This window comes from Solea senegalensis, linkage group LG3 (genome assembly GCF_019176455.1).
Source record: "Solea senegalensis isolate Sse05_10M linkage group LG3, IFAPA_SoseM_1, whole genome shotgun sequence".
In the NCBI taxonomy this organism is placed as follows: domain Eukaryota; kingdom Metazoa; phylum Chordata; class Actinopteri; order Pleuronectiformes; family Soleidae; genus Solea; species Solea senegalensis.
Genome location: NC_058023.1, coordinates 4,264,299 through 4,281,643, shown reverse-complemented (window position 1 = coordinate 4,281,643; position 17,345 = coordinate 4,264,299). Strand labels below are relative to the sequence as shown.

The 17,345-nt window shown below is 45.5% G+C and overlaps 2 protein-coding genes across 9 annotated transcripts; both read right to left on the bottom strand.

The window, feature by feature from the left end:
* Positions 1 to 897: 897 nt before the first annotated feature.
* Positions 898 to 6,693, bottom strand: rnf150b (ring finger protein 150b). The gene is made up of 6 exons (XM_044022610.1): positions 5,310 to 6,693; positions 4,423 to 4,673; positions 4,176 to 4,330; positions 3,951 to 4,047; positions 3,195 to 3,459; positions 898 to 3,016 (listed from the first exon to the last, which is right to left on the bottom strand). Exons 1-6 carry the CDS (start codon positions 5,764 to 5,766, stop codon positions 2,898 to 2,900), a joined length of 1,344 nt encoding a protein of 447 aa, XP_043878545.1. The 5' UTR covers positions 5,767 to 6,693; the 3' UTR covers positions 898 to 2,897.
* A 28-nt stretch (positions 6,694 to 6,721) lies between these two features.
* Positions 6,722 to 16,682, bottom strand: LOC122767197 (type II inositol 3,4-bisphosphate 4-phosphatase-like). 8 transcript variants are annotated; one of them, XM_044022596.1, is made up of 20 exons: positions 16,545 to 16,682; positions 15,712 to 15,811; positions 15,160 to 15,239; positions 13,890 to 13,983; positions 13,646 to 13,715; positions 13,136 to 13,283; positions 12,923 to 13,053; positions 12,745 to 12,852; positions 12,566 to 12,668; positions 11,978 to 12,143; positions 11,688 to 11,891; positions 11,319 to 11,433; positions 11,033 to 11,226; positions 10,252 to 10,375; positions 9,487 to 9,613; positions 9,270 to 9,410; positions 9,008 to 9,105; positions 8,833 to 8,930; positions 8,600 to 8,748; positions 6,997 to 7,334 (listed from the first exon to the last, which is right to left on the bottom strand). In XM_044022596.1, exons 2-20 carry the CDS (start codon positions 15,769 to 15,771, stop codon positions 7,115 to 7,117), a joined length of 2,430 nt encoding a protein of 809 aa, XP_043878531.1. In that variant the 5' UTR covers positions 15,772 to 15,811; positions 16,545 to 16,682; the 3' UTR covers positions 6,997 to 7,114. The 8 variants fall into 8 exon arrangements, with proteins under 8 accessions (XP_043878535.1, XP_043878531.1, XP_043878532.1 ...); XM_044022597.1 differs by having other exon boundaries at positions 15,712 to 15,806; XM_044022600.1 differs by having other exon boundaries at positions 6,722 to 7,061; positions 15,712 to 16,679.
* Positions 16,683 to 17,345: the final 663 nt, after the last annotated feature.

Sequence of the window (17,345 nt, the reverse complement as noted above, 5' to 3'; positions counted from 1 at the left end):
CAAACATTTCAAAAGACTGAAAGTGAAAATCAGTGGTGGGAGTGAAAACACAACACTAAAATAGCTTCATACCCTGAAACAACTCTGAGGACCCTCAGCTGAGTGAAATATGTACATATACAGTAATTGACTGTAAATCCTGTCATGAGCTGCTTTCAGACCTGAAGCCAGGTTTTACTCGGCTTTCGTTTACTGGAACTTCTAAACTAGCTCCCACGTCAAAAATTCCAGGTGGTGTTCATGTGGGAACACAGCAGGAGAAACTCCAGATAGTATCAGTGTCGTTCCTCCTCCTGCTTCACCTGAATGTTCTGGAAATTCTCCTGCTGTTGCATACGCATCTGACCCAGAAAAACCTCCTGCTGTTTTATGAATTTTTCAACAGGAAACTCTGGACCCAATTCTTCAAACATTACCCGGAGCTCGTGGCTGAAAAAAAGACTACGGTTTTTAAAGTTACATGACGTCTTCAAAGTTTAATAGATGTTTTAACATCTTTTATTTAAACTTGTGAAACGGCTTGTTCCAAAAACAGAAGGAAAAAGTTCTTGCTTCAACTTGTATCTTCCAGGTTCGTTCGTGTTCTACATCTGCAGTTACACAAATAAACAACACTTTAAACCTCAATCACATTTGAGATTCATCAGGCCGTGAAAAACAAGGGGATTCCGGGGGAAATCAGTCTCTGCTGCTACGTCTTTGTTACAAAAATAAACGTCTCCTCTGGTATCAAAATAGACGACAATCCTTGTCTCTCTTGGGTTCGGGAACCTCACGGCACCGGCAACGCCGCGATACATCTGAAGCTGGGGGATGTTTGGTTTTTTTCATACATACGTGTTTGGCTTGGGGCGCACTTCTTTATTTTTTTAGGAACTTAAGCTGCAGCTTGTATTATTTTGACGTCATGTGTGGAAATTTAAACGGCAGTTGACGTGATTTTGCCGATCGTCATATCGTTGTCTCAGCCTTTCAAAAGACTAACGCCGAAAGTGTGAGTCGATTGAATATTGGTGCGTTGCATTTTTTGATATTTAACTAAATGTAGTTTGAGTTGTGAAAACTCTCCTCACTAATTTGGCACATGCTGGGGTTAGGGTTAACCCTAAACACGAACTGGTAGTCGGTGGTAGCCTTCATAATTCAATTGGTTATATTTGAAAGTATTCAGTTTGGTAACTGGCCACGCGGTTGATGTAGTGGTTAACACTCTTGCCTTTGCAGCAAGGGCCTCTCTGCATGGAATTTGCATGTTCTCCGCCGTGTGCGTGGGTTTTCTCCGGGTTCTCCGGCTTCCTCCCACAGTTCAAAAACATGCAATATGGGGATTCGGTATATTGGACATTCTAAATTGAGAGTGAATGGTTGTTTGTTTCCATGTGTGTGGCCCTGTGATGGACTGGCGAGTTGTTCAAGGTGTACCCCGCCTATCGCCCACCCCCCAGAGACCTTCCTGTGGAGGATAAAGCAGTAGAACATGCATGAATGGATAAGATCAGTAACCAACCCTACTGACATTTTGAAGTGTGCCTGAATGATCGATCATCTGGTTCTTGGACATTGTGTTTCCGATCAATTTTTGTTAATCACTTGTTTCGTGATAATTTGACTTGAGTGGGACTGTACTTGTTCTATTCCAACAGATAATTAGTCTGATCCAACACGACTTACAGGGAACCGTATACGCCACTTTCCAACATGGCGCCATTTCCCCTCAAAGTCATTTCCCCCCTCCTAACAGTAGATGACGTCACACTTGCTTAACAGAAAACCTACATGACGTTTCTTGTGAAATGAGCAACCTTACAACTGGATAACCGGCATCTTCTTCAGACGAAATAAAATGTCAAAATTGAATAAAAGAAGACGAGAAATCTACAGACGGAACCAGAACACTGTTGTTTCCAATCAATACTGGAGCTCTAATACTGCCAGGACACAAAAATTGCTAAAAGAGAGAGAAGAAAAAGCCCCGCCCACTGCTCCAAGTGGCTGGTATGTCCTTTCAAAATAAAGGCCATCCTCCTAAAAACAAGTCTGTCACGTCAAGAAGCAGGGCTTGACACATCAGTAGCTTACTGACCAGGACAAGAAGAGAACACTCCACGCATCTCCTTTTCCCTGGAATATTCCCAGAAGTCCCGAAACAAGAGCACTCAGACCTAAACCAAGATCCCAAATTCACGCACACTTGAAAAACAACAAATAAATGTGGGGTTGAAGTATTTGTTAATCCAGGTCCTGCAGATTTGACAATGAAGAAGAACCTTTGCTTTCTTTCTGCATTTGGCAGCCGGCGCTGATGGGGTCAACTCTTTCACTCGAGTGCCAACATGATTTTGATCATCTCTGATCATTTCAGTCGCTCCTCAGTTTGAATCCCACATGTTCTTCAGGTCAGGAGAAAACTCTCTGGTTGGGATTTGTCACAGATGTGTTGGACCAAAGAACGGTAGAGTTCTACAAACAGCATGAACAAGAACATCTGATGACACTTCCTGTCCCATGGAAATTTTTCTTGTGAGGGTAAACCTCTCTTTTCCCAGGGCCTGTGTCTAACCACAATTAGTGTCCTGGAGGACTTGGACTAGAAACAAAGACAAACCAGAATCCAAAACACAAAGGCCTGTTTAGAAATTGAAAACCCTGGTTCTAGCTTGGCTTGAGTTCAACTCAGGTCCAGACAAGTAGGTGTGGTTTTAGGGTGAAAACAAAAAAACGATACCGCTTCCATTTGGCTTCCACTGAGAACCAGTCCAAACCAGAACCAGGTCCAGCAGGGCCTAGCATGGGAAAAACTTAGTCTTAGGCAGGTTTGGTTCAGATCTGGTTTCAATTCTGGTCCATTGAGGTCTGAGGTTTGTCCCAGCTCCTGGTTTGATTCTTTGGAGCTCCTCTCAGGATTTGTCCCCCAGCTGAGACAGCTCCATGGACCCCTCCTCGTCCGATAGACCGGTTTCCACGGCAATAACCAATGACGCCACTGAGGAGCTGCTCGCCATTGGCTGACGCTCACCTGTAGGAGGGAAGGCCGGGTTAGTGGTTCCTTTTCCAGAGTGTTTTCTGTTCCTAAGCAACCAACTGCTTCCTCTTTACCCCAGAATGGTCATGTGATCTGTATTTTCGGGTGTGTTCATGTGGATTTAACGAACGCAACGATAAATCTACAAAATACAGGTGTGAGTGCGTGTTACCTGTGTGTGTATCGGTGGTGGCCGTCAACGGACTGTCTCTCAGAGTATCAGGGTCCTGGTAGTCCTGAGGGAGTCCCACCCGTCGCACACCAGGGTCCAGCACCACAGAGGAGCTGTTCTCACTCAGTGTGCCATCACTGGACGCCCCGGACACCACAGCCTCCAAGGCCAAGGCCCCGACTCCACCCACCCCACCCACGCCACCGATGCCACCCAGGGCCAGGTCGTAGTCCAGTGGTAGGTCGTCCAGGCAGTCTGCGTTGAGCTGGAGAGAAAAAGACACACCCACAGTTTTCAAAATAAAAGTCTCAGTTATTCCACATTGGCGTTCTACTCAAAACCCGGTGTCACTGAACCAAGAGCATGCGGCAACCCTTAAGTAGGACGTGTCATAACTGTTTGCAGAAGAAGGAAATTATGCTTTTAACAGGTCTTTAACATGTTTGTTTGCGAGTCAGAGCGAGTGATAGGGATAGAAAAAAAGCATATAGCATCATCTGGAACGCCATCAGCTTATTCAGAATGGACATTAACAACAGGATGGAGTCTCCAACACAACCGTCAAGAAAGAGAACTTGGATTGTAGCCAGAGGGTTACGTATTGCCCACACATCGCTCATTGTTAATTGGACACATCCAGGGTGCTACTAGAGCCCAAATGGGAGGGTTGTGCATAAAAAAATCTCTGCCAACTCAAATATGTGACCCCTAGAGACAGAGAAACCAAAAGGAAAAAAAAAAAAGTGCGTCACTCACAGCAATGCCCAGGGCCTTAAGGATGTTCATCTTGCACATCGGACATGTGCGGTGGTCCAGCAGCCACGGATCCACGCAGCTTTTATGGAACAAATGTCTGCAGAGGAGAAAGTACACAAACCATTTACTTTAACTGAAGTTCAGTGGAGGGAAACAACCACGAGGAGGCACTCTTCGTTTCTAATAAATTGTCAAACATAGTGGACGCCAGCTGAGCGCGTTTACCTGCAGGGCAGAATGCGGACCACATCGTTGGCCTTGTAGCCCTCGATGCAGACGGCACAGTTGTCAAAGTCGGCCTCCGTCTCCTGGTCGCCCTTCCTGATGGTGCGGACCTGCAGCTTGCTGATGGCCTTCTTTGCCGCGTCGCCAAGACGACGCTGGGGAAAGAGACGGGAGACAACCGTGTTGAAAAGCGGCTGTGACGATCACCGGTGTGAAAGTGCTATCTGAGGTTATCTTCATAACGCACCTGGTTCCTGTCTCTGGCGTTTGCGTATCGGAACCTCTGGATGTAGTAGAAGACGAGCCAGGCGAGGGAGATGATCATCAGCACAATGAAGGAGATGGAGACGAACACCACCGACGTCCTGCTCACGTACTTCTGCAGGTTCCTCGTCCCGATGGTGATCGTCATGTTCACCGTCACGTTGCGCTCCAGCAGCGACACAACCTCACGTCCTTTTGGCTCCGGGATCATGATGGCGACCACGTCCCCTGTGCCTGAGGACGGGGGTTAGACAAGACATGGGTGAGATATGACCTGTCTGTGCCTGCTGAGCAAATGTTTCAGTGACAAAGACATAAGTACAAAATGGGCAGTTTTGAAGTCAGAGACAGATGAAACATCTGGTTTGGTCCTGAGGCAAGTTTCTCTTCAGTGTCAAAGGTCAATGTGTGCAGCTGGTAAGGTGTGTGTTTTCAAAGGTTTCTGTCCATCCACACAAAAACACAACAAGACTGACTAGATTTTTCTTATCGTGTTGTAGTTTGTCGCCTGAGGCGGATACTGAGCTGAAATGTCTGTCCTACACATAATTCTGTCCAACTCTGTGTATAACACATCACAATCTGTCAGTAATGTATCTATTACATGTTCAACTCTGCCTGTGACATTTTAAACTGTCCAACACATCACATAACCAACATGGCTATAACATTGTGAATAACAACTTGTCCTTAACATGACCAACTCTGCTCTTGACATGTTAAAATGTCAACAACGTGTCCACCACTAAGTGCATGTCCAAAACATATCTAACTGTATCTATCACATCACCAAAACTGGCCAAACTGTCAGTCTATGACATGTCCAACACTGTGATTAACATGTCCGTCTCTGATAGACCATGAACGCACCAGAATGGGGCATGGTGATGGTGTCGTTGGCATTCGTGGACCCCACATTGAAGATGACAACCGCCGATGCGTTTTGCGCCGCAGCGTGGCGGATCTTGTCCTTGCAGGTGCAGTTGCCCCGGGCTATGAGCGCGATCCAGGCCTCGGCCTGAGCGGGTACCGCGAACCGGGTGTTGGGGTCGCAGGCCTGGCGGTCGTGCGGGGCCGCGGGCAGGACCACCAGCCCCTTGACCTCCCTCTTCGATGAGTGCTCCCCGTAACGGCCGCACTCAGTCTTCTCCGAGCGGTGCTCCGAGGTGGCCGGGTCCTTGTAGGTAATGTTGACGAAGGCGGTGTACCACTCCTCCCGCTCGGCCACGGTGAAGTCCAGGCACAGCAGGTGGACGAAGCAAAAGGAGAGCAGCCACGTCGAGAGGGCCAGGCTGCGGCAGGCCGCCACCAGCGAGCCCGGGGCCATGCTGAGCCTCCCCGCTGAGACCGAGTCAACCGTCCGTCGAGGCTCCGGGAGACTCCTACTCCACCATTTTCAGAGAAGAAGCTCGAGTTTATCCAGTATGTTAACAAATCCCCAATTTGTCGCTGTTATTTAGGTATTTTCGTATTTCTTAGTGCGTTTAGTCGCTCCGCTCCGCCCCGCTCACCCTCCACCTCGGAGCCGCCTCCATTTCCAGCCGACGCCGAGACACACAACGCGAACTGCCGCAGCAGAAAGGGCGCGCGGAGGGCGACGCGAATGGACCGGGTTGGAGTGAAGGAGCGGGCGGATACAGATCGTCCTCTGCTCCGGGTGAAGGTAGTTACAAAGCCCAGCTGCTTTGTTTTGACTGGGCCCGAGCGACAAGCTGACGGAAAACAACACATCCGGTGGCGTCTTTTCAAAATAAAATCACAGCAACAGCGACGATACGGATAAATATAGAAATAAATAAACAATGCCTACTACAGGAAGCTATTAGTTATTAAATTTGAAAAACAAAATTACAATCTGTTAGTTACAGGAGTACCCCTAGGAAACCGTACTTCCCTGATACACAGAAGGGGTGAGCGGACGACTCCTCAGTCCAGCTTGCCTCTGCACATTTATAAAGTTTAGGCTAAAGTATCACATGCATTGTTAACTTATAGATTATGTGATTGAACTATTCAGACTAATCGATTAAATGTGATCATTGGTAATAATAATAATAATCAAATACGATAATTAACTGATTCTCTTGAGTTTGTGAACCACTACTCTTTAATTGTGAAGGACAAAGCGTCTCACTTCCGTTCTGAACTTGTCTCTGAGAACGGTCTGTGTGTGTGGGGGGGTGACTCTGAACAGCGCTCCCCAAAGGCTGGGAGTAAAAACAGCAGCCATAAAGCAAACATTGCATCTCTGAATATTTAAAATTAATAAAAATTGATTAAAATAGCGATTTTGTAACCGTTCTGTGTTTATTTCTTTTAAATAAAATACCTAAATGAATAAAAAGATATACACTTTGTAATTGTTTCATAAAATGTAATCATTTTGACTTGACAGAGGTGGTTTGTTTGTTAAAAGATGAGGTGAAGAGATGGACACGGCTCCTTTCATTGCCATGCCACTGATCTGAATCCAATACAATACAATACTCTCATGTGTGAGTCTGTCCATAGCTGCCGTCCGGAGGTCTGTACAATTTGGGGAAGGTGAGGAGCTGGACGCTGCTGAAGGCAAACTTCCTGCCGCCAATGTTCTTCTGCACGTTTTCCATCCTGCAGCCATCCCTGCACACACACACAGACACACACAAGGTCACGTGACCCTTTGTCGTTTAACTTTACTGGTCTTTGGGCAGCAGCGTGACGAGGCTGAGAAGGAGCCACAGGACCAGCAAGTGAGAAGTGACCAGCAGGACGGTTACGGGGTAAACGTGACGTCTGCGCAGAGACATCCAGGAGACACTGAGAGTGGAGGGACGAGCGCTGTGATCGAACCCAGAGACAGTGAAACCTGAGCGGGCATAACAGGAGAGCATCTGCCCCCAAGACTGGCGAGACCTGGAGGAGCAGGTGTGTGTGGGATAGAGAGAAGAAGGAAGGAAGAAAGAAAATATGACAAGAAGGACAGAAGGTAAAGCAAGAAGAAAGGGAAGGAAAAGAAAAGAGAGGAGGAATGAAGGAAAAGAGTGGAAGGAATGTGAAGGAAGCGTCAGTAAAAGAAGATAAAGACGTGGAAGAGAGAAGAAGAGGAAGAAAAGGGAAGGAGCGATTGACGGAAACAAAAGAAAGGAATGAAAGAAAAAGAAGGAGAAAAGATGAAGCATTTAAAGACAAATGAAGAAAAACAAAAAAGAGAAGGAATGAAAGAAAAAGAATGAAGGAAAAGGTGGAAGGAATGACAAGAAAGGAGGGAAAAAAGAAGAGAAAATAAGAAGCAAAGATTTAAGACGACTGAAAGAAAATTGATGAAAAAGTGCAAAGAGATTTTTCTTGTAGCTCATTGTCATTTGTTTTCTACTCGCGTGACTAACAAGAGTAAACACGACATGCTAATTCTAAGCTAACTACGTTACTACAACCAAAGCACGGTTAGCTTTTTGTAAGCCAGAGTGACCGAAGCAAACAATGTGCATTTTGAGACATAGCCCTTTTCGCGTTGCCTAGTGTGACTAAAGCAAAACAAATCGGGTCTATTTGCATCTTTCACGGTTTACGCAAACTCATTGGCATAAAACATTTGTGTTGTGTTTGTGTCCGTCCCTCCCGAACTCGTTATAACCTCATCAACTCCAGACTTGGAATTTGGAACTGTAAATATGTTGCTATGCAGTTTGCGTGCGAAAAAACCCCCAGCAGTTATTGACTGCTATTGCTAACAACAGCTAGCACGAGATAGGTTTGTGCCCATGGTTTTTTCCCAACTTCTCAAGAGAACTGAACAGTTGCAACTTCTGAGTTCCAATGTAAAGGAAACGTGGAGTTAACCAGTTCCTCAGAAATTAGGTTCTGCTTCATTAGGACCAGGTTTTAGTCTCCATGAGGACTACTGGTCCTGAGAAGGTCCTCAATCCTCAAAAAATACCCTTATGTTGAGTCCTCACACACACAAACCTGTTTTTATATCTTAGTGAGGACACATTATTGACATAATGAATTGCCTTACTTTATCCTAACCATCAAGTGTCTAACCCTAACCCTAACCCTTAACCTACACCCAACCTTAAAACCAGGTCTTAACCCCGAAATTCAAAGTTGTGGCATCCAGACAAAAATTTACGTTTCTTGGACCTCACAAAGTATAAAATACAAGAACACACACACACCTCCTCATACAGTCCAGTGCAGTGTTGAAGTCTCTGAGTGTGTGTCTGTCTCGCAGTAACACACACTGCTCCAGCGTTACCGACATGGCCGTGCGATCCTTTGCACTCTTGCAGCTGGTCAGACGGACGCCGCCCACCTGTCGACACACCTGCTCGCACACACACACACACATGTCCATTAGGAGCACTTGTCTCGCCACAGAGGCGATGATGTCTCTGGACAAACATCTCACCATTGCGGCCGTCCACAGCAGCTCCACATTCTTCCTCTTCCTCGACGCCACACAGTGGTCAAGAGATGACAGCATGTTGGACAGAGGCTGGAGACAAGCTGAAGACAGATACACAGAGACATTAGAGAGAGAGACAGACAAAACAGACACCGATATGGACAGAGAGGTGTCTCACTCAGATGAGGCAGGCTGTCTCGCAGTGTCTCACAATATCCTCTAAGACGTTCACAGTTTTGATGATTCAGTCTGTCCTGAAGAGACGTGTCCCCGAACCTGTGGAAACACACAAATGTATCTTTGACCATAGGAAGCGAGGATATGGAAGATTTTAGGGTAATTGTCCCTAAGATCTCTAAGATTAGAGATAAGGCTTTGTTAAGTTTGTCCAAGAGAAGAAGAGTCCTAAGAAGAAAAGCTGAACAAACATGTGTGTTCACCTCTCCGCCACACTCTGTTGTTGGTTTATTCCGATGTTGAAGACGACAGGATGGACTCGTATCAAACATCCGTCTCTTAGTTGCTGTGGCAACGACCTAAACATCTCAGCCGGTAATGGCATTTCGACGACGAAAGTGTACCTGAAGAAACACACACACAGTAACACACACAAACATACACTGTTACTGTGTGTGTGTGTGTGTGTGTCTTGGTCACCATGTTCCTCGGAGCGTGGGCAGCAGGTCGTCCTCTCTGTCTGTCTCAGCCTCGGTGACAGTGAACGCTACCTGGCTCAAGTCGGCCACGCCCACCTCCATGTCCTCCAGCATGCCCTCCTCATCACCTGACACACACACACAAACACACCATCAATAATTTCAAGCAATATTTGTTTAATACGGACAACACAAGAGCGAAGAAGTTGTTGTTCATGAGCCTGCAGTTTCTCAGTAACAATGGCAGAGAAAGACTAAAGGTTAATGTTGGGACAGTGGTTCTCAAACTCAAGCCTTAGCAGGGAAGCCCAGACTGTCCTCTCCCCAACCACTTCTGCCACCTCCACCAGGGGCAACATAAGTCCCAGGCCAGTGTAGAAAGTGTAGAGATAAAATCCCTCCGGCATGACCTGGGTTGGTCCCAAAGTCTCCTCCCCGGAAAGACATGCCTGAAACACCCCCCCCAGGGAGGCGTCCAGGAGGCATCCTAACCAGATGCCCAAACCACCCAGGACTGGCGTGTCCTGGGATGGCCCTAAGGTCTCCTCCCATAAAGGACATGCCCAAAACACCTCCCCAGGGAGGTGTTCGCCTTCTGGTTTAGCTCCCTTTTCACCACAACAGAACGGAAACTTGCGAACCACTGGTGGAACACATACCATAGTTTGAGAACCATGGTCCCCCTTCCTTGCTAGCCATTATTTATGGAATGTATTCAGTATTGTTAGCGTTTCCTTGTACAACCCGTCAATGTGTGTGTATGTACCATAGATGCTCAGCAGACTCTCAAACTGAGCCAAGACACCGACAGTGTGAAGCTGCTGCAGGAAGTCATGGTCGTCCAATGAACTGTACAGCTTCAACGCGAAGCCGCAGACGAGTGCCGAGATCTGAGCATGAGAGAGAGAGAGTTCTGTTAGTTTTCGAAATTGTCAGTGCAGAAGTCGTGGCTTGGAGAAGTTGCTATGAGAAGGAGAGTGGATGAAGCCCCATCCTTTGTGTTAACAACAACAAGTAACAAGTAAACAAACAAGTAAGGCACACCTGGGGCTAATGCTAAGCTATCTATGGTCGCCGTACAAAGCGTGACAGCAGACAGACACAAATTCCCAGAACTCACCAAGTTGTTTATCTTCGCCGCCCACTTCCTCATCGTCCTCTACTTCTTTGTCCGGACTCAGGGCACTTGCTCACTTTGAGTGCGACCACTCATGCAAGTGACCCAAAATTCCCATTTGCTTATATCTTTGTAGTAATGTCTCTTAAAATCTCATCACAAATCAATGTCACACTCCATCATGCTTGTCATTTAAAAGATTACGTGATGAGAACACAATTCCTTGACGGCAGAAAAGGTCAGCTAGCATGCGGCTAACATTTACGCTGATAATTCCAAACGCTAAACAACCTGAAGTACAATCAATTGACTTATGGTTCACAAAACAAAGTCACAATTCGTGAATTGGTAGCTTTCAGAAACGTTCCACTTGCAATATCGTAAATGTGCCATAAGGGGGCGTTCACAGGGTGAACAGTGTCTGTCTCACCGCCTGGCTGAAGACGGCATGGCGTCTCAAGACCATCTGTGCCGGCCCCTGGTCAACAGTCAGAACCACTGCGTGCTGCAGGACCACAAAGGTCATGGCGGCCTGTGCCTTTGTCACTGCCTCGCGCACACAGTCTCTTAGAGTGACCACAAGAGGGAGCAGCTGTTCCTGCCAAGAGGACGAGGAAGGAGATGCTAGAGGAGACAGACAGAAATTCACTGTCACAATCTGATATCAAAGGACGGACATGAGACAATTGGACTACAGACATGAGAAACCATCTCACCAGTGCTCCCCGGTGTCTCCTGCTGCTTGTGGGGACAGAGGTCCTGCCCCTTCAACCGATCTGCCATGGCGATAATGCAGCTGAGGCTCGTGGCTACATTGGCCCACGCTATGTCCTGCACACACAGAGTATTAAACATCACACAACTCGAAACTCATGGCTAACAACTAGACAAGAAAACCCTTAAAATACAGCTCCCAAAATAAGGCTAGCTAAAACATGATAATTAGCTAAACAAAATAAGACAAACAGTGGTAAAAAACGGTAAACAACTGCCACAACAAACCCCTAAAAACATAACGAACAAAAGACAAAAAGCTAAAATCAAGTACTTGCAAAACAAAATAATTGGCAAAACAGCAAACTTACCCACTCGTCCTCGTCATATTCCTCATCACGCCGGTGGACTTCCTGTTGACCCAATGAAAGCCTGTCACTGGTTGGCGAGTTATCACAGAAATGGCCGTTGCTATGGACATGGCTGCAACTGAAGTGGGCGGAGCTTTGGCCGTGGATCGCTATCAGGGCGCTCTTAACCAGTTCATCTTTGAGCGCATGAACCAACTGCCCAATCTGATGAAGACGCAGAGTTAGACTCACTGACCCTGCAACCTCTGCCAGCAGAGTACATCACCTATGTGTCGCTCCTCCTGCTTCACCTGTTGTGTCAGAGGCTCTAGCGCCTCCTGCAGGCGAGCAGTGTTCAGCTCCGAGGAGACAGAGAGCAGCTCCTCAGAAAGCCCGAACACGTGAGGCTGTAGCTGGGATACAGTGCTCAGCAGCTGCCTGGCTCTGGAGCTCTGGTCCTGGAGGTAAGATGCGCTGCTACACACAGAGAAGTAACCGAGAGTAACTGAGTATGGTAAAGTTGTACTACTACTGAGTACTCTAATTGAGTAGTGCTGTAGAGTAAATGAGTACTCTCACTGAGCACTAAATACGGGGTAAAAGAGTAAAGAAACTGATGACTATCGACTAAATAAGTACTACTGCAGAGTAACTGAGTGCTCTAACTGAGTACTACTGCAGGGTAATAGAGTACTGTAACTGAGTATTACTGCAGGTTAACTGTGTACTTTAAATGATTACTGTCTAGTATCTGAATACTACAGCAGGGTAACTGAGTACCACTGCAGGGTAACTGAGTACCACTGCAGGGTAACTGAGAACTGAAACTGAGTTCTGCTGGGTAACTGAGTACTACTGCATGATACTCCAGAGTGACTAAGTACTATAATTGTGTGTACCTGTACTTCCTGTGTTTACTCATTAGTCTCTTCAGTCCACCATGTTTGAAGGCCTGGTGGTGATCGGCTGGAGCGCCAAACGTGATGACATCATACCACGCACCTGGAGACAGAGGCGCACATCGCTTTGGCAAACAGCAGCAGCACAGGGACGCACAGGTGGGAGAAAACAAACGCACCTGTGCCATCAGGGTCGGTCACCTCCATCCTCTGTGCGTGCAAATTGGTCGGAACAAACTGAAGGTGTGCGTCCGACTTCCTGCTGCTCGACTTGAAGCAGGACACCGCTGTGAGAGAAGAGCGCCGCGCGTTTATGCTAAGCTAGGTGCCAATCATGTGACCTTTAAATGACCTCACCTGAGAGTTTCTCAAGCTCCACCAGCGTGTCCTGATAACAGCCAATCAGGTGGTTACAGTGGCTGATGACATCATGGCGGATTCCATCCCAGTGAGGTGACAGGTCACCAAGCTCAATCACCTCCTGGACCCTGAAACAACATCATGAGTGATACTACTACACACACACACACACACTCGTGCACACACACACATACATAGGTTTGTTGTTACCTGTGTGTGTACTCGTGTATGAGCGCACTCAGTAGTTGTCTGGGTAAAGAGAAGGAGAGTGGTGTCTCTGACAGCTGCTCTCTGACCAGCAGCCATCGCTGGTCCTCTGTCTGAAACCTGTACACTTTACACACCTGAGCACACAACGCTACTCACACACACACACACAGCATCATGTCATGTTAGCGCCATGTTATCATCATGTTACTAACACGTTAGCATCATGTTCATAGCAGTCATATCAATATTGACTGTCATGTTAATGTTAATATCGTCATGTTAGCAAAATCATTGCCAACATTATGTAGAGTCCTATCAATGTTAAATGTCATGCTAACATCATGTTAATGTCTTAATGTCTATCATCATGCTAGCATCACGTCATGTTACCATTGTTAACGTCATGTTATTAACATGTTAGCCTTATCCCAGTTACTAAAATGTTAACTTTGTGCTAACATCATGATAAAGTGATTTAGCAGAATTTGAGTGTGTGAGTGAAAGAGAGACCTGCTCTCATCATGGGACTGTTGACTTTGTCGTGGACAGAGCTGTGAAGGACGTCACACAGGGCGGAACACTGGAGAAACAGAGACAAGAACGTAAATAATGGTGATCCTACATTAGAACAACGTCAACATGTCCACATTCAGTGGTTGGACAGAACTGTGTGTATGACACTAAAAAGACGGACATCTCTGAGAAGAAAAGTGACTCTGGATTTTAAATACAGTATATATATTTGCCTCTCTACCTCGTGCTTAGGAGGGATTTTGTCATGTCCTTGTCCCTTCATCTGCCGATGGGACATCCTCAGCTCCTCGACCTCGTCCACTCCTTCCATCGTCCTAACAAAGAAACAAAAAGTCTGTTAAACGTGGGTAAACTGATCAAATATACAAATAAACCGATAAAACAGAAAGATAACTAGCAAAATAATTCTAACTAGAAAGGCTATAACTCAAAACAAAACAAAGAACCTGCAAACATTCAATGCTAACTAGCTCGATAATTAGGATGGCCAGCAAATGAGCGCTTACTAGCAAAGATATGAATCGCTACACAAAATCCTACAAACAAATTTCCAATGCTATATCGAGACAAGATAGAATGTTAACTCACAAAACAAGAAACAAAATGACTACCTAAAAAACCTTCAAACAAGACATTTAGCTGAACAAAAACATTTAGATATAGAATATAAATATACAGATGTAAGATAAGATGCAAACTAGAAGAGAAAAACATAACAACTAACTCAACCAAGAGCAAGTTACCTTAGCAAGACAGTGCTCACAATAAAAAACAACTACATTTAATCAGAGACTATTTATCTGGAAGGATAAAGCAAACAAGTCCAAAATCTAGTATGGTTAAGTCAGTTAGAGACAACTAATAATGAAGAAATGAAGAGAAAACAGATACTCAGACAGACAAAGCTATCTGTAAGCTAACATAAAACAACCAATAATAAACTTTGTAACTCAGCAGAACACATAGACTGACAATAAAAAAGACAATAAAACAAGTCAACTATTGCCTGACAGCAGCAGGAAGCTCTGTAACTCTGTCAACCCTGTGCCAGGAATGTATGAGTCCATGAGTCCACGGCCACAACATGTCTGCACAGATACAAGCACACCTGGCTCGCTCTCTCCACCACTCACTTTCTGCCTATGTCTCACACCCTCTCTCCTGCTTTCCAGCGCTCTGTGAAGATGCTGTGAAGTTAAAAACAGGAAGGTGTTTGTGTTTTCCTGCTCTCAGGGCAGAGGTGGAGCTACACACACACGCACACTGTGTGTGCTCTACCAACTCTCTTCCTCTTCTGGCTTCAGGTATCACGGCAACATCCAATCAGGTGACAGAGAAGCATCTTAGCGTGCGTACGTCTTTCAACAAGAAACAGGAAAAAGGGGGCGCAGAGGTGTGAAAGGCAAGAAACAGTCATGGTAATAGTCTTTGTTTGATAAGATGACAGGCTGGATGTGAGAGGGTGAATCCAACACCTGATGAGTGTTTACCTGACGCTGACTGACAGGTGGCGCTCTTTAGGTCTGAGCAGGTCTCTGATGGAGAAGGTGCTGAAACCCAGGAACCTCCTCTGAGAGACAGGGCAAAAGAATGAATGTCAAAGAACACAGAGAATATCAGTGGTTTTAAAATTGCAGCAAACAGGAGTTGTAAAATCACTAATTTTCTCTGTGGACTTTGGTGTGAGAGAGTGAGGGAAGTTTACAAACTTCAATTTCCTGTCGAAAAGTCTGTGAGATAAGACTTAGGATATCATAGACTCAGCTTATTCACTGAGTCGTCAGTGTCAGTACATCATGCAAGCACTGTTCAAAGACACCAACCAGTCCCAAATGCGCATAAAAGGAGAAATGTGTGTTTCAGTGAATCAGGTCTGATTGATCATTGATCAGATGTGCTGATGTTTTACGTCGGACACGAAATAAACAGGATGTTGAGCAAAGTGTTGCCACATTTCCTCGTTTGAGTAACACACTTACTGCTTATCTCACACAGACACATGTCCTCACCACAGTGTGTGTGTATGTGTGTGTGTGCTGTACCTGTGCTGCAAGGGAGCTGTTGTCCCCTGGTGGACAGAGACACTCGGTGCACGCGATCATCACTCTCCACGTCTCTTATTTTTCTTTGCCTGAACCTGACCTTCAGTCACAGACAAAATGTCCCAAAAACTGTGAATTAAATCGTCGGACTGCGAATTGTACCGATTTAACAGTTGATCAGTTAATCCTTGTAAGATAAAAGCCCCATATTGTCCATCACTGTCAATCAATAATATCAACAAGAGCACTCAGAGAGCGCAGAATTCTGAGATTACTTTGTCCAGAGCCGGCCCAAGCTTTTTGGGGGGCTTGGTCCCCCTCTACCACCACAGATGTGCAAATGTGAGCCAAATGTGCAATTTTCAAATACAAAAGAAAACCAGATAACTTGTGAAAAATGTTTTTTCGCCCATACTCTGTTAGGGGGTCCCTTGGTGATCCGATCCAGAACTTTACCTATTACCATTTTACATAAACATGACAAAGTCCATCCTGGTCTGTTATGAACCATGTAACATTTCCATTGCCGCCAAATCTATAATCTGGATTAAATGCAGCCTGATGGTAGAGTGTTTTATCCTGCATACACATACCAAATTTCGTTCCATCATCATCAGTGGGTAGATTCAATGGAAACATACTTTGGTGATCAGACAAAAAAAAATCCCAATTGATTTGTCCAAAAGTGCAGGCCGGAAGTTGCTAAAAGTAGGACAAATTTACAGATTAACCCACGCAGATGAAACGTAACCTCCTTGGTGGACGTAATACTAGTAACCAAAGAACAAATGAACAAACCAGATTATAATCTGCTCAAATCCTCCATCACTGACCTTTTCCACCTGCACCTGAACGCATGTGTAAAGATGATATCAGCGACGTGTGTCAGAGACATCTAAGAGTCAAACAGGACGTCCAGATTAATTCCATCAATATCGTCTCCTCACTCTGTTGTCGCTTGCTCCTCCTCCTCCATCACCACAGTGACGGGATTAAAAAACGCAGAGCATCATGGGAAACATGCAGATTAGCATCACTGGAGTTGGCAAAAACAGAAAGATTCTCTGACAGTGTGTGTGTGTGTGTGTGTGTGTGTGTGTGTGTGACATTCAGATTAAGTGACTTTACTGAGAGTTTGAGTGTGTGGTATTACTCCTAACCTTTGCTCTAATCTGCTTTCACACACACACCAACACACACTCACTCTCTTTCACACTGACACAGACTGTGAATATTGTCACCATGAAAACACATAACATTAACATAAAGCAAACGTGACAAACTACATTAATATGACGTTATCCTGATGTTAACGGGACTAGACATTAGCATTACACTAATATGACATTACAGTCATGCTAACATGCTGTTTGACTTGTATTAACATACAGCTAACATGAAAATCTAGATTAAAATGACCATGATGATAGCTTGATATTAACATTGCTATAATATGAGCAATTCATTAGACACAACTTTAAGAGGCGAACTGTGATAAAGAACTTTGAACTGTGGAGGGCAGCATTGTGTACAGCCTACTTAATAGATGAAGAAGAATGTGATGCTAACTTACATGATGTTAACGTGATGCTAGGATATCAGTGCTAAACGTTTAGTGGCTAAGAGAGAAAGGA